Consider the following 15,333-nt stretch of genomic DNA (forward strand, 5'->3'; position numbering starts at 1 on the left):
GTAAATTAAAGTATCATAGTATAAAGTATCATAAAAGGTGGGGAAATACCATAAAACATTTAGAAGAGCTCTACCTACTGAGGAAAAAAATGAAGATTCCAGAGAATAGTTTCCCTAGGCATGGGTCTGGGGAAAATGCTAGCTACAAATTTTGCCATCCTTTGAATTTCCCAGGAAATCAATAAAAAAGAGCCCCCACCTGGGTATCTGCATCTTCAAAATCTCCTTCTTGGTTTTCATCCTGCCCTTCCAACTCCACAGTGGTCTCATCTTCATCATCTTCAGTGGTTATCAACCGCTGAGGAGATTCAGTAACAGATTCTTCCATGACATCTTCAAATTCAGCAAAGTCATTATCATCATATTCTACTATGTCATCCTCATCTTCAAAGTCATCAAACTTGGCTTCAGAGACACTTCCAAACACCAAAAGGACAATACAGAAAGCATAGAAGGCTTTCATTTCACCTTAAAAATAAGCTTAAAAATTAGAGTCTTAAAGTGAACTGCCATCCTACATATATGATGACTAGATTTTGTAAACAGTTAAAAATAAAAATCTATAAACCCACCAAATGTAGTGTGCATGCCTGTAATCCCAGCACTTGGAAGACTTAGGCAGAAGGATCACTGAAAGTTCAAGGTCAGCATGGACTACATAGTACACATAGTGAATTCAAGGCCAGCCGGAACTACATAGGGAGACTCTGTCTCAAACAGCCCCCCAAATCTACCACCATCTTTTTAAAATATAACTTTTGTTACTTAGGGGTTCAATAATCACCAAAGGCTAACCAATTCCTATAAAGTAATACAAGAACTCTCTGACTTTTACTTTTTTTTTGGTACCGGGAATCAAACTCAGGACCTTGTGCTTGCAAGGCAGGCGGTGGAACCACTGAGCTAAATCCTCAGGCCTCTGACTTTTACTTTTTATAAAATGATCTTATTATATCAACTCTGCCTTCACTAAGCATATCACTATGGTAGATACTATTGCAAAAGGAGTAAAACATGATTCCTGACATAAATTTGCATTAGATTTTAGCTTAAAGATTATATGCTACAATATCACTTATATTAGTGAAATATTTGAAATTATTTGGTAATTTTATGTTTTTTATTTTGAGACAGGGTCTCACTAAATCCTTAAGTTATCAGTCTGGGCTTGAACTTGCGATTCCTCTGCCTCAGCCTCAGCCTTCCAGACTGCTTGGATTACAGGTCGGTGCCACAATGCCCAGGTTCATGTTTTTAGAAGGAAATGTACATTAAGAAAAATGTTTAGAAGTGCATACATCTATATATAAATACACAAACTTGATTCTTTCCCTGATTCTGGTCACAAACCAAGTTGGAGAAGAACAGAATCAAATTCAATGGTTAGATCTGATATTGACATTATGGGGAAATTTGATTTGGTTCTCAGTTTGCAACCAAAATCTTGGCGAGAACTCAGTTCATAAACCGAGGCAGCACTGTAGTATGTAATGTAGTGTGTTCAGTAGGACTATGGGTATTTTGTCTTCATTTTTCTTTATATTTTTCTAATTTTCCTATAATGTACTTTTGTAATTTAAAAGCACAGTTCCTGCGCTGGAGAAGAGGCACTGCTGACTGAAGAACAGTACAGCAAAGAAGCCTGAAATAGCATATTTCAATTTGCTAAAACACTGGGCTTGTAAACCCAAGTTGGGGAAAAGAAGCTAAAGGCCAGCAATGTCCAGACCATGGTAATTTTTATTTAAACACCCCTACAAAGTTCAAATAACTAGATACAACTAAAGTATTTTAAGCAGGAAAATGACACTATTAGATTTGCAATTTAATCTTAACAATTTATACATAGAATAAATCCAAAAGTACTTGAGGCAGGAAAAACAGTAAGAGCCTAAGATAACTGATAAAATAACTGGCAGTGGTGGAAATGAAGAGGAAAACTGATTAGACAGATATTTAAGAATTGTATCTGTCAACACAAAGTAAACACATAGGGAATACATGGGGATAGATCTGCAGTGATTCCAAGTTTTCTTTGTTTATTTTTGGAGACAGGGTCTGGCGATGCATTTTGGGCTGGCCTTGTACTCACTTTGTAGCCCAGGTGGGTGATCTTGGCTCAGCTTCCCAAGTACTGGGATTACAGGTGTGTGCCAGCATGCCTAGCTCCACATTTTGTTAAAATGAGTAACTGGAAAAGCCATTTTTAATCAAGACAACAATAAAGGAGGAAAAACTTAGGACAAAGGTAATAAATTAAGTTTGGTACTCATTAAAAATTTTGAGGCGTTTCAAGCAGTATACTAAAGGATTAAGATATCTCAATTTTCATAATGGGCCTAAAAGGTGTTATAACATTTTATATAGAGAAGAGGAAGTAGCTGGAAATACAAAATGTTTAGGAATCAGGCTTGAGGGGAAAGAGAGATGGTGTAGGCATAGACAAAATCATCCAGAAAATATTAAGAACTAGGTCAGAGAGAGAAAAATGAGAACCAAGCCCCAACAAATCTTGAAACAAATCTTAATGACCAAGACGTGGGCACATATCTCCTGTCTCCTGCAATAGCCACAAGAAAGGTACTCAATAAATATTAATTCCCTTTCTTCTGCTGTACCTTATGAACATCTTTAAGAGTTAAAAGCTTCTATTTCAGTGCTTCCCGTTCACAACCCAGGCTTACACTTTTTCAAGCAGAAGCAATCAAATGTTTACCCTAGATAGCCAATCTAGTTAACAGAGTGCCAAAAGGTTTGGAATTTCCCTTTGGAATGTTCATACCACAGAAGCATTTCTATTATAATTTAGCACTGTAACAAAGTTTTTTCAAGGTTATTTAGGTTAAAATTATCCAAGCACTTTGTGCACTGGCTTTCTCTTCCTTAAGTCTCTACTGCATCTATTAACCCATTTCTCATATGCACAACTCCTTGCCAGGTCACTCAACCTTTATGGTTCCTGAAGTCGGCAAAACGGAACCGAGGCAGGGCACAAGCACTAACAAGTCTGGTTTGACTTTTTTTTTTTTGCAAACTCACTCTGCAGTCTCTCAACAACTGACTCTGGACTTGAAAGAGAAGTGGAACAAACTTTCTTTGCTGTCAGTTCAGATTAGGCCTTTATGATATTAACCAAAACATGAGATTTCTAGAAATCAGGTAGATATTCCTGTTTCCCTAAAAATGTGGTGTCTTATGATAGAAACCTTCAGAGAAGGCTGACCACAGAAATAGGTGTTTCTGTCAAGCAACCCTTGTCTAGTCTCTCTCCACTATGGAGAATGCATTAATCCTAATGTCTACGTTCCATTTTTCCTGCTGCACCCTGGAAGTTTCCTCTAACTTTGTCTTTCCGGTTGGCATTTTCTCACAGCTCTGTAGAGATCCGCAAAAGCACTAAAATTACCCCATACCCCGTAAGACCAACAGTAAATGGGCTAGAAAAGGGTGGACAGAGGTTTCAAAAATGTTTCTAAAGTCAGGAGAGATGGTAAGTCGCGGGGATCGATGAACGTCATTAACGACTAGACTTAAGCGTTGGTCGGGTGAAAAACGAGACCCGGCTACAGGCCACAAAACTCCATCACCACTAGGCCTGGAGTTGCCCCACCGACTAACGTATCATGGCCCACTGCCAACCTGTACCTGAGGTCAAAATCCGGTCCGGCGCTCCTATAATGGATACTTCCAGCCTGCCTGCCTTTTACCCTGGCTACTGCTTTCACCTTCGCGGCGGTCTTACTGGCCGGGATGCCTGCACAACTCAGACAGCGCAAGTAGCTCAGGCCCGCTGCCCTACTCTTCACGTAGCCTTCACCATCCGTTACGTAGAATGCGTACGGCTCGTCCGCGCCTGCGCGCGACGAGGGGCGCGAGACGCAGCCTCCGGGACAGCGCGAGACTTCTTCCTCCCTCGCTCACCGGAGGCGAGGTGGGGATGCTGGGAAAATTACATAATCCCCGCCCCTGGACTAGAAGCGTCCTCCTGACAGACTTCTCCACTAGGGTTCCGCCAGGGTGACGTCACACTGAACTTGATCCGGAAGCTAAAGGTGGCCATGTTCTGTGGGACCATGTGGTCAGAGGCAAACGGAGAAATGTTGCCCAAGGGACCAGAGATAAGGGGATTGACACTTTTATGTAAATGTAATTTCGGGCCAACCTTTATTCTCTTGGGAGTTTTGGGCGGCTCCTGGTTACTGCCACTTTTTCCATTCCCAGATCCGCTTTCCATTGGGCCTTTTACACTTCACCCAGCAGCAGCTTCCGGTCGGTGCCTGAGGAGCCTGTGAAGGATTCCGGAGTTTTAAGGACAAGAGCTTGCGGCACCTTCCGGGAGCCGTAGCCCCCCCCCGGCCCCGCCCTTCGGCCCCGCCCTTCGGCCCGCACTCTCCTCAGTGCGCATGTCAGGTGTGCGTTCCCCTCCCTCCGTCAGCAACGGGCTGAGCGGCGGCGGCGGCGAAGGGGGCGGAGAGGGAGGAGCGCGGCGGGACGGGGTTTGGACCGCGCGCTTGTTTCTGGAGGTGGAATTCTTTCCGTGTCGGCGGTGGTAGCGGCTGCCGCTGCAACCATAGCAGCAGGTTTGTGTGAGAGGGGTCTGGAGGCGGCACCGCTAGCCTTTGGGGTCACTAGAGGTAACTGGGGCCTAGCGAGGGCCGAGGAACCGCAGCCCCTCTTTAACAAAGAGTCGGTGGAGCCTCCGAGCCCCGGGGCCCGGGAGGGATAGGAGTGCAGTCGGAGGCCGTGAGAGAGCCTTCTGAGCCGCGTCTCCCTCCCACGGCTCCCGCCTCTCCCAGTTCTCAGTGAGGCCCAGTTGGCGGCTTTTCGGAGGCGGCGCCTGCAGGGCTAGGGAAGGGATTTGCAGAGTGCGGGGCTCCAAGGCAGGAATAGCTGTGGGGAGGCTTCTGACCCAAGTGGGCAGCAGTTGGGAGATGAAAGCTCTCCAATAGGAGTTCCTGGTAGCAAAAGTTGACGGGTCAGAAAATTAGAAAAGTCAGTCAGTGGTCTTTGAAATTAGCATTACCAGAGACAAACTTTTGCGGCCTTTTAAGAGCTTATCTCATGTGAGTAAATAATTTATGTGGATTGCAAGCACACACCAAAAACATAAGGAAAAATTATCACACTAGTCAGTTTGGGAGATTCTATAGCTTGATCACTTTAGTGAGCATTTGCCTTTTGGCCTCTGCTCCTTTAGGCAGTTTCCTGTGGCTTCCTTCTATGGTATTTTTGTAAGTAATGTTTCTATATCTGTTTTTCCCTGTATTCATTCTCAGGAGCTCTGAGAGGGTAGGGCCTTTCTTAATTGAAAGTTTTTAGAGCTCAGCCCAGGTCTGGCAGTTAAGATGTGAACAGTAAATGTTTAGTACAAAAAATGTTTAGATTTTCAGCAGTGAAAAAAAGTGTTTTCCTGTACCCAGAAGGGGTAGCTCAATGATTAATTAATTTATTCAAGGATTATTTTTATTGGTGCCTCCTGTGCCTATTTCCTAGTCCCCTCCCCAAAGATATCAGTTATAGGTCTGTGAAACTATAGTAGGGGGAAGAGAGACAAAGTTGTATTATAGGGTATGTTAGAAGACAGTACCTTAGGACAAGTGCTTTAGGAAAGGAGGAATGCGGGTAGGTGTTGGAATTTTTAGTACAGTGGTCAGAGAAATTTATGACAAGCTGATATTTAAGCAGACTAGAAGGAGGTGAGGGAGTTGTAGAAGTATCTGGAGCAAGGAACAGCAGGCATAAAGGCCTTGAAGAGGACAAGGCTAGCCTGTTAGAGGACAGTGAGAAGACTAACGTGCTTGGAGCACTGAGCAAAGAAGGGAGTAGTAGGAGATAAGGTCAAGGAAAAAGGTGGAAAGGATGGGCAAAACAAACAGGGCCTTTTAGACCATTATAAAGATTTCATCTTTATTCTGCATAAGTTGGGAACCATCTGAGCAGAGGGGTGATAAGATTTAACTTACATTGTAATAATGTAGCATAATTCATGGAGGAGTGAAGTTCTTCAAATTGTGCTCCATCACAAGGATAGTTATAATTAGTCCTTAGTTTCATTAAAAGAGGGAAGGGGATGCTTCTAAAGTAACTATAACCCAACAGTTAGTTATTTTTGGTTTTAGCAAAATGTGATGAATCTTATTTTTTTATACAGATTCTCATTAAAGAACTATTCAGTAAGATATTCTTAGAACAGATTAGTTGGCAGAGGTGATGCTAATCATCTGTCTACTATAACTCAAAAATTCTCAGAAATTCAAGTGATCAAGTAATGTAGTTTACCTAACTAGTTTTTTAGTTCACTATTTATAAAATCATATCTTAGTTCCCATCTTATTTTTCACTGTTACTCAAAACACAAATCCAGGTACTTTGTTTTGTTTTTTGAAACAAACAGGGTCTTGCTATGTAGTTCAGGGTGGCCTTGAACTCACTATATAGCCTAGTCTGGCCTTGAACTCAGTGATCTTTCTGTTCTAGTAACCTTCCAAGTGCTGGGATTACAGGTGTGTGCCACCATGCCTGGCAGGCACATTCTTATGTTCCACTTTTATTCTCATCTCCTAGGCTTTGCTAGTTCTGTCTTTCCTCCCTAGAATAACTTCTTCCTTTACACATCTCTACCCAGCCTGAAGAACCTAGCATTGGCTTTAGCTCTTGAATGAAGCTTGGCTCCCATTTGGCAACTCATAGTGATCTCTGACATCTTGAATATCATGCAGCACTTAGGTATAATTCTCAGAGTTGAAAGAGATCTGATATTACCAATTTACCAGTGGAAAGTTCATTTCTGGAGAAATGATGATGTGAAACATAACATGTCAGCTACTGTGTATTGAGCACTTACTGCATGCCAGGTTTTGTATTTTTATATATGAACTCAGTAGGTAGTATTCTCAATATTGTACAGATGAAGAAGATGAGGCCCAGAGAATCTAAATAAATTCCTTGAGACACACATCAATTTTAAATCTTTTTTTTTTTTTTTTTTGGTTGAGACAGGGCCTTGTTATATAACTCAGGCTGGCCCCAGCTTCAAAATGATCCTCCTGCCTGAGCCTCCTGAGTGCTGGGATTACAAGTGTACACTACCATGCCTGGCTCAATTTTAAATCGCTTATATTTTCTAGAGTAGATTCTCATTTATAGTTCTGAATTATAAAATAATGGAATAATGGTAAAACAAAAAATAAAAAAAGAGCATAGATTCCTACTTCCTTTGACAGAGTGCCAGTAGGTTAGTACTGTGAAAGTAAAGAAAGTCACATCAAAGATGTAGCATTGATATGCTCTGCGAGAACCTCTTTCTCTAGGTTTTTTTATTTCATAACATATACCTTCCAAATAATACGTTTCTGATTTTGTCATTTCCTTCCGTTCAATATAGTAGCTTAGGCTGGAATGAGACCTTCCATTGTGGCAGTATTGCTTTACCATTTCTGTTGCCCAGAGTTTACCCACATGTACTTCAGTTTCCCAAGAAAACCAAGCACTCTGGTAAATGTTCTTCCCTCTGCTTCAATTCCCTCCCCACTGTCTCATATCTCTCCATGAAGGTCCTGTTTTCCAAAGCTCATCTGAAATACCGACTCTTAAAATGATGACTTTTCTAGAGAAATCAGAACTCTGATTTTCCAGACACCTGATACTGTAACTTCTCTTGGTACCGGTAATAGTACTGGGGATAGAACCCAGAGCTTTTGCACTAAAATACATCCCTAGCTCTTTTTATTTTGAAACAGAATCTCTTAAATTGCCCAGAATTTATGATCCTCCTGCCTTAGCCTCCCAAGTGCTGGGATTACAGGCACGCACCCCCCCCACCTTAATTATAACTATTTGAACTTACCTTGTAACTTCGATACATAGAGACAGTTCTTATTATGGAGTATTTGCTAGTTGTAGGTTCCAGTAAAACAGACATTTTTAAAGGATTTTGTTGAGGGGAGAGCATTGTACTGGGGGTTAAACTCAGCCTTTACACTGAGCTACATCCCCAGCCCTTTTTTACTTTGAGATGAGGTCTCACCAGGTTGCGCAGGCCAGGCTCAAACTTGGGATCCTCCTGCCTCAGCCTCCCAAAGTGCTGAGGTTATAGGCATGTACCATGATGCCTGGCTAAAGGAACATATCCCCCACCCCCACCCCGGTACCGGGGATCGAACTCGGGTCTTTACGCTTGTGCAGCAGGTGGTGAAACCACTGAGCTAAATCCCTGGCCCAGAAGGAACATTTTTAAAAGTAAAAAAAAAAAAATGTAGTTAAATTTTCACAAATATGTTTGCATTTCAGAGTAGACACTGCACCTCCATTAATTGGATAAAATAACAAAAACGCATGTGCAAATAGAGTTTCTAATTATTTAATTTTCATAATGGCTTTTTTTTTTTTTTTTATGGTGCTACTGGCATTTGAACCCAGGGTTTTCTCACTGAGCTACATCCTCAGCCCTGTTTTTTCCCTTTATTTTGAGACAAGGCCTCACTGAGTTACCCAGGCTGGGCTCCAGCTTTCGATCCTCCTGCTCACCCTCCCAGAGTACCGGGTTTGCAGACATGCGCCACCACACCCAGTTTATTTATTTTTAACTTTAAAATACACATTAAAAATGTTAACCATTTTAGAGCCGGGCATGGTGATGCACACCTATAATCCCAGCACTTGGAAGGGTGAGGCAAGAGGATTGCCAGGAGTTTGAGGCCAGCCTGGACTATATAGTGAGATGCTATTTTAAGAAAAAAGAGGGGCCCAGGATTTAGCTCAGTGGCACCACGCCTGCCTGGAAAGCACAAGGTCGAGTGAGTTTGATCCGAGGTACCAAAAAAAAGAAAATAACCATTTTGAGGTGTACAATTCAGTGGCATTAAATATATTCACATTGTTTTGCTACCATCACTACTATCCAGCCACAGAGCTATTTTCAGATTGGAAAACTGAAACTTCTTACCTATTAAACAATAACACTCCATTTACACCTAACTCTCACCACCCTTGCAATCACCATCCTTTCTGTTTTTGAATCTGACTATTGTGGGTACTTCATATAAGTGGAACCATATAATGTATGTTCTTTTTGTGACTGGCTTATTTAACATAATGTCCTCAAGGTTCATCTGTGTTACATCATGTATCAGAATTTTATTTTTTCTTCTTTTTTCCTGTGGTGCTAGGGATTGAACCTAGGGCCTCACACATGCTAGGCAAGTGCTGTACCACTGAACTGTGCCCCACAACCTCTAGAATTTTTTTCTTAAGGCCACATTCTGGTTTTTCATCTGTCAGTGGAGTTGCTTCTACTTTTTGGCTATTGTGAATAATGCTGCTGTGAACATGGGTAGACAAACCACTTAGGTCTCTGCTTTTGATTCTTTTTTTTTTTTTTGGTACTGGGGATCGAACTCAGGTCCTTGCGCTTGCGAGGCAGGCGGCAGAACCACTGAGCTAAATCCCCGGCCCTGCTTTTGATTATTGTCGGTATATATCCAGAAGTGGAGTTGGTGGGTCATATGTTCTATACTTAATCTTTTGAAGAACTCCTATATTGTTTTACATTTTACATTTCTATCAACAATGTAAGAGGTTCTTCACATCTTTTCCAATACTTAATATTTCTTGTGGTGAAAAATATGTTTAGAATTGCCCAGATGAGTCCCAGTTTTGTTGGCAACATCTAAAACATCATAATCAAGAGGCACCAGAAAAGCATGCATTCTCCCCATCAAGCCTTACCAGAGTTTTGACCTTGGCCATATCACTGTAGTAGAGTTTTGACATCCACAGTGAACACAAGTGTGTTAGCTTCTATTTTCATGACATATTGAGTGGTCAGGGAACTTGATGGCAGTGGTCAAGCATATTTCTTCTGGGAATTCTCTTTCAAGGATATTTGGGGTACCTCCAGAGCCTCTGTCTTGGGCAGGCAGAATGTGGGATGAGATACAGATCTTTCTTTGTATGTAGCTTCAAAGCTTAGGCTTTTGCTTTTTAATAGATGTGAGGTACTATCTCATTGTGGTTTTGCTTTGCATTTTCCTAATAATGATATTGAATGTGTTTTCATATGCTGATTGGCCATTTTCTTTTTCTTTTCCTTTTTTTTTGGTACTGGGGATTGAACTTGGGACCCTGCGCTTGTGAGGCAGGCACCAGAACCATTGAGCTAAATTCCCAGCCCTGATTGCCCATTTTCTTTGGAGAAGTGTCTATTCAAATCCTTTACCTATTTTTTAGTTGGATTTGGGGGGATTGTTTTTAAATGAAATCTGATGTTTACCTGGATGTAGGAAGCCATTTGGTAAATATATGCCAGGAAGCGCCTGGATACTTGCCTATTTATGGTGCAATAAGAAAAACTTGTCAAGAGAGTAAGTAACGATGCATTGAGGATGATCTGGCCTTTTTTTTTTTTTTTTTTTTTTTGGTACTGGGGATCAAACTCAGGACTTTATGCTTTCGAGACAGGCGGCAGAACCACTGAGCTAAATCCCTGGCCCCAACCATTATTTTTAATACACTGATTCTGTGTGTGTATGTGAGCAGAATAAGATTTGGTTGGTTGGTTTGTTGCAGAGTCTCCCTATGTGGTTCAGGCTATCCTTGTACTCAGTGTGGAGCCCAGGCTGGCCTCAAACTCACAATGATCTTCCTGCCTCAACCTCCAGAGTGCTGGGATTACAGGTGTGTGCCACCACATCTGGCAGAGATAAGATTTATTGATGAACTTGTTATGAAGGGAGGAACAGCACAGTGGAAGCCTTCAGGAGTGTAAGGCCTGCCACTTGTCCAAGGGACCACAATTCAGGATTTATTTCACCTCAAAGCCATCAGGGATGAAGTACTTCTCTATATGTGCTGCCGAAGCGAGCACAAGGGATGAAGTCCTTTTTAGCCACTATGTCTTCATATTCCTCTGCGATGAACTTGGTGAAGCCCCACTTTTTTGAGATATGAATCTTCTGGTGGCCAGGGAACTTAAATTTGGCCCTTTGAAGGGCCTTGATCACATGTAATTTGTTTTGCAACTTGATGTGGTTGGACATGATGACTTCTCCAATGTGAACCCTTGCCACTGTACTCTGGGGCTTCCTAAAGGCACCCCACATGCGTGGAGTCTAGATTGGAGACAACATGAGGTCAGATACATAAACACCCACCAGGACCTTGTCTCCAAGGTCCCTTAGGGCAGCCCATAAAAACAACAGGCTGTGTACACTACCGAGAAGGTTGCTGTTTGCAGCCATTGCACACTGGGCACCCACCATCTAATATACTGATTTGAAACATATCTTTTTTGCTTAGAATTAGTACTTTCACCTCTGATCAATCCTATTTTGGGTACCTCTCTCCTGGACCAGTGTAATGAACTTTGTGTGGTACTTGTGTTAGAAGACATCATGTTGGTTTTTTTTTTTGCTGTGTTGAAGATTAAACCCAGGGCCTCATGTATGGTAAGCGTGTTCTCAACTATTGAGCTACAGTCCTCTGCCTATCATCTTGGGTTGTTTTTTTGAAGTGATAGAAATTGAACCCAGGGCCTTATGCATGCTAGGCAAGCACCCTACCACTCAGTACCCACAGCAGTATGTTTTTTAGCTGGCTAAAACTACAGCTTCAACTTCCTGAGAATAGGGACTGTATCTCTGGTATACAAATGTCCAGTGCCTAAATACACTTGGTTCCTCAGCAAACTTTCACTATGCCATTGAAAGATTTTTTGCTGTGAGATTGTTTATATGGTTCTTAAAATCTACCTGAACTTAGTTTTTCTTTCTGCAGTGCTAGGGATTGAACCCAAGGCCTTTGTAGTGAGGTCTGTCCGTAGCACCATTGGTATGTGTATACACAGGCATAGAGAAAATAAGATAAAACTACAAATCAAGAGAGGGCATTTCAAATAATTAAAAAATTTTTTTTGTACTGAGGCATTGAACTCTGGACCTTGCGCTTGCGAGGCAGCCAGAGGCACCACTGAGCTAAATCCCCGGCAAATAGTTTTAAATTTTGTTCCTTTTTGCTTTGTGAGTTTTCTGCTCTCCTATAAAACTTAGGTGAACTATGTCATTAAAAAAGGTTCTTTGAAGCTGGGCAGGGTGTTGTGTTAAATCCCAGCACTTTGGGAGGCTGAGGCAAGAAAATGACAAGTTAAAGCCCAGCCTGGGCAACTCAGCAATTTACTGAGACTCTATCTCAAAATAAAAAGCCAGGCATGGTGGTGCATGTCTGTAGTCCCCAGCACTCAGAAGGCTGGCCATGAGTTCAAGCCAGCCTAGGTACATAGTGAGCACAAGACTGATGTGGAATACATAGCAAGACCCTGTCTCAAAAAAAAGGCTGGGTTTGGGGGAGGTTGCTGTGGATATAAGTCAGAATGAAGACCTTGGGTTCAATCCCCAGTACTTCCCCAAAACGTTTTGATGGGAGGAAAAAAAACTAACAGAAAATGAAGGAAAAGGTTTTTGGTTGGTTGGGGCTGTAGGGGACAAGGTCTTGGTGTATAGTTCAGGCTGTTCTTGGAGTCATATGTAGCCCAGGCTGGCCTCAAACTTGCAGTGATTTTCCTGCCTCATCCTCCCAAGTGCTGGTATTACAGGCATGTGCCACCACGCTTGGGTGAAAAAAGTTTTTTGAAGCAAGACTAGTAAGATAAAGTTTGTGAACTGATTTTAGGACACTTAAATTTCTTTGTAATCTTTACATATAGGCTAAACACTTTTGGCAACAAGGTAGTTAGACTACAATTTTATAGTTTGTTTTGGGATAATGTTCTAAGTGAGTAGTTGTTCAGTGAATGCATGGTTCATAAATACCCTTTTGAGAACATACATAGATACTGTCTACAAATATCTAATCTTGTCTTTTTTTGAGTCTTGCCTGTGTTCCTCAGGCTGATCTGGACCACCTAGACTCAAGTGATCCTACTGCTCAGCCTCCTGAGCAGACTATAGACACTTGCCTATGATCTTACCTATTGAGTTTTCATTCTTCACATGTTATTATAAGAGGATAACTTTTAGTTTGGGGACAGCCTTGCTGATAATATCTCTCTTTGGGTGGGGGGCAGGGTCTTGCTTATGTAATTCAGGCTAGCCTTGAACTCACTATGTAGCCCAGATGGCTTTGAACTCTAGTAATCCGAGTGCTGAGATTACAGATGTGTGACACCACCACATCCAGCAACATTTCAGTCTTTATCATAGCAAGCATATTATGAGTTGTTTTTTGAGGGTTTTTCCGTTTGTTTTTTAAGGGTAAAATGAGATTAAGTCTTTCTGTCTTAATGTCTTTAGTTAATACAATGCCTAGCCCATATTAGATTCCTTAAATTATTTTTTTCTGAGTATTTTGCAACTTAATATTTGTAAGCAATTGTCCTTTGAACAGGATAACATTAATACTACATTCCTATTTAGAGATTCGAATAAAGTTAATAACAATTTATTAGTATTTTAGGAAATATCATTTGATTGAAGTTTTCTTATTTGATGGTGCTGGTGATAGAACACAGGGCCTTCACACACTGAGCTACATCCCCAGCTCTTTATATTTTTTATTCTGAGACAAGGTCTTGGTAAGTTACTAAGTTTCCCAGGCTGGGCTTGAACTGCAATCTTCTTGCCTCAGCCTCCCAGAGTGCTGGAATTATAGGTGCGTGCCGTCACATCCAGCTTCTTTGAGGTTTTCTAACTACCTGAAGTGCATTGTTAAAGTTTTAATTGAAAACAAGTTTAAAATAAAATTGTGGAGGGCTGGGGATTTAGCTCAGTGGTTTGCCGCCTGCCTTGCAAGCTCAAGGTCCTGAGTTCAATCCCTGGTACCAAAAAAACAAAGTACTAAAATAAAATTGTGGGTCAAAGTTGAAAGAGACATTAAAGAAAGTAGGGCTGCTTATAAAGTTAAATAAAATCTTTTAAAAATTCACACATCTTGTTCTTTACAGGTCAATAATTGGCACCATGAACTGGAATAAAGGTGGCCCTGGCACTAAACGGGGATTTGGTTTTGGAGGTTTTGCCATCAGTGCTGGGAAGAAAGAAGAACCTAAACTCCCACAACAATCCCATAGTGCCTTTGGGGCAACTAGTTCTTCTTCTGGATTTGGAAAGTCAGCTCCACCACAGCTTCCTTCTTTCTACAAAATTGGATCTAAAAGGGCCAACTTTGATGAAGAAAATGCGTAAGTTGGGCTAGGAGTGTGGCTCAGTGGTAGAGTGCTTGGCTAACATACAAGAAGCCCTGGCTTTAATTCAACCCTGCCACCCCAAAAAAGAAGCTAGGCATAGGACCACACACCTGTAATTTCAGCTGAGGCTGGAAGGCTGAGGCAAGAGGGTCACAAGTTTGAGCCCAGCTTGGGTAATTTAGTGACTTAGCAAGACCCTGTCTCAAATAAAAAATAAAGAGTAGGCATGTAGCTCAGTGCAAAGACCCTGTGTTCAATTCCCAATACCACACACACACAAAAACCATAAATGGTAATTCCTGGTGATTAAGGAAAGGATGCCCTTTGAGATTCTCATTCTGTTTGCAGAAATTTAGAGGCAAAGAAAAACTTTGTTTCCCATGATGTGACTTCTTAAATTGTTTACCTCACTGACTTGCATTGTTTCTTTTTTTTTGTTGCTGGGATTGAACTCAGGACCTTGTGCTTCCGAGGCAGGTGCAGTGCTACTGAGCTAAATCCCCGGCCCGACTTGCATTGTTTCTAATAAGTCAATTTTACTTCTTTGTTTTTTTTGGGGGGTAGTCTCACCATGCAGTCCAGGCCGACCTCAAACTCACTATGTAGCCCAGGCTGGCCTCAAACCTATGGCCATCCTCCTGCTTCAGCCTCCCAAGTGCTAGGATTACAGGCATGTGCTTCCATGCCTGGCAATTTTAATTGTTTATAAGGAATATAATACTTGTGAACTTCATACTTTTTTTGTTCCATGAATCATGGTTTCTTGCTGGCTTGTGTTCCAGTGGGCAGTTACAGAATAAATACATGGTTGTAAGATTTGAGGCCATTTAAGTTTAAATGTGGTTGAAATGGTCTTTAATTTTTTATTGACATATAAATCATTTGTAAACACAGGCAGTTGTTGGAACTAGGAGAAGCACATTTTGTCTTAATGTCTAAGTCCTCATAATTATTAGATTATAACATCTTACAGTAGTAGAAAAATCTATTCATATTTGCCCCACAATTCTCAGGAAACAATCACCAATTTTTTTTTTTTTTTACAAAGACTTTGTTTCTATTTTTTCATTTTCTCATATTAATTCCATTCCCTTCTTTCCTTTCCCCAGTCCCTCCCACTTCCCCTTCCCCTTTGCCCCTTTTCTTCCTATTTCACA

General features: G+C 41.5%; 2 protein-coding genes and 1 pseudogene across 3 annotated transcripts in view; 1 reads left to right on the forward strand and 2 right to left on the reverse strand.

Annotated features, from left to right (window-relative positions):
- Positions 1-3,936, reverse strand: part of Ccdc47 (coiled-coil domain containing 47) — a 28,609-nt gene extending 24,673 nt beyond the window's left edge. The window contains exons 1-2 of the mRNA XM_004868627.4: positions 3,646-3,936; positions 200-468 (exon numbers count right to left, since the gene is read on the reverse strand). Coding sequence (XP_004868684.1) covers positions 200-463 — 264 coding nt within the window. The 5' untranslated portion in view covers positions 464-468; positions 3,646-3,936. The remainder of the gene's footprint in view (positions 1-199; positions 469-3,645) is intronic.
- A 122-nt stretch (positions 3,937-4,058) lies between these two features.
- Positions 4,059-15,333, forward strand: part of Ddx42 (DEAD-box helicase 42) — a 53,216-nt gene continuing 41,941 nt past the window's right edge. The window contains exons 1-2 of one of the 2 annotated variants that reach the window (XM_087210189.1): positions 4,059-4,410; positions 13,934-14,170. In XM_087210189.1, the coding sequence (XP_087066315.1) occupies positions 13,950-14,170 (221 nt within the window). In that variant the 5' untranslated portion in view covers positions 4,059-4,410; positions 13,934-13,949. Of the gene's footprint in view, positions 4,581-13,933; positions 14,171-15,333 lie in introns of both variants that reach the window. The other variant, XM_087210188.1, reaches the window with a different exon arrangement.
- LOC147828368 (small nucleolar RNA SNORA70) lies at positions 11,156-11,277 on the reverse strand (annotated as a pseudogene).

This window comes from Heterocephalus glaber, unplaced genomic scaffold (genome assembly GCF_053883595.1).
Source record: "Heterocephalus glaber isolate CG9 unplaced genomic scaffold, H.glaber_assembly_v1.0 deba00001124, whole genome shotgun sequence".
In the NCBI taxonomy this organism is placed as follows: domain Eukaryota; kingdom Metazoa; phylum Chordata; class Mammalia; order Rodentia; family Bathyergidae; genus Heterocephalus; species Heterocephalus glaber.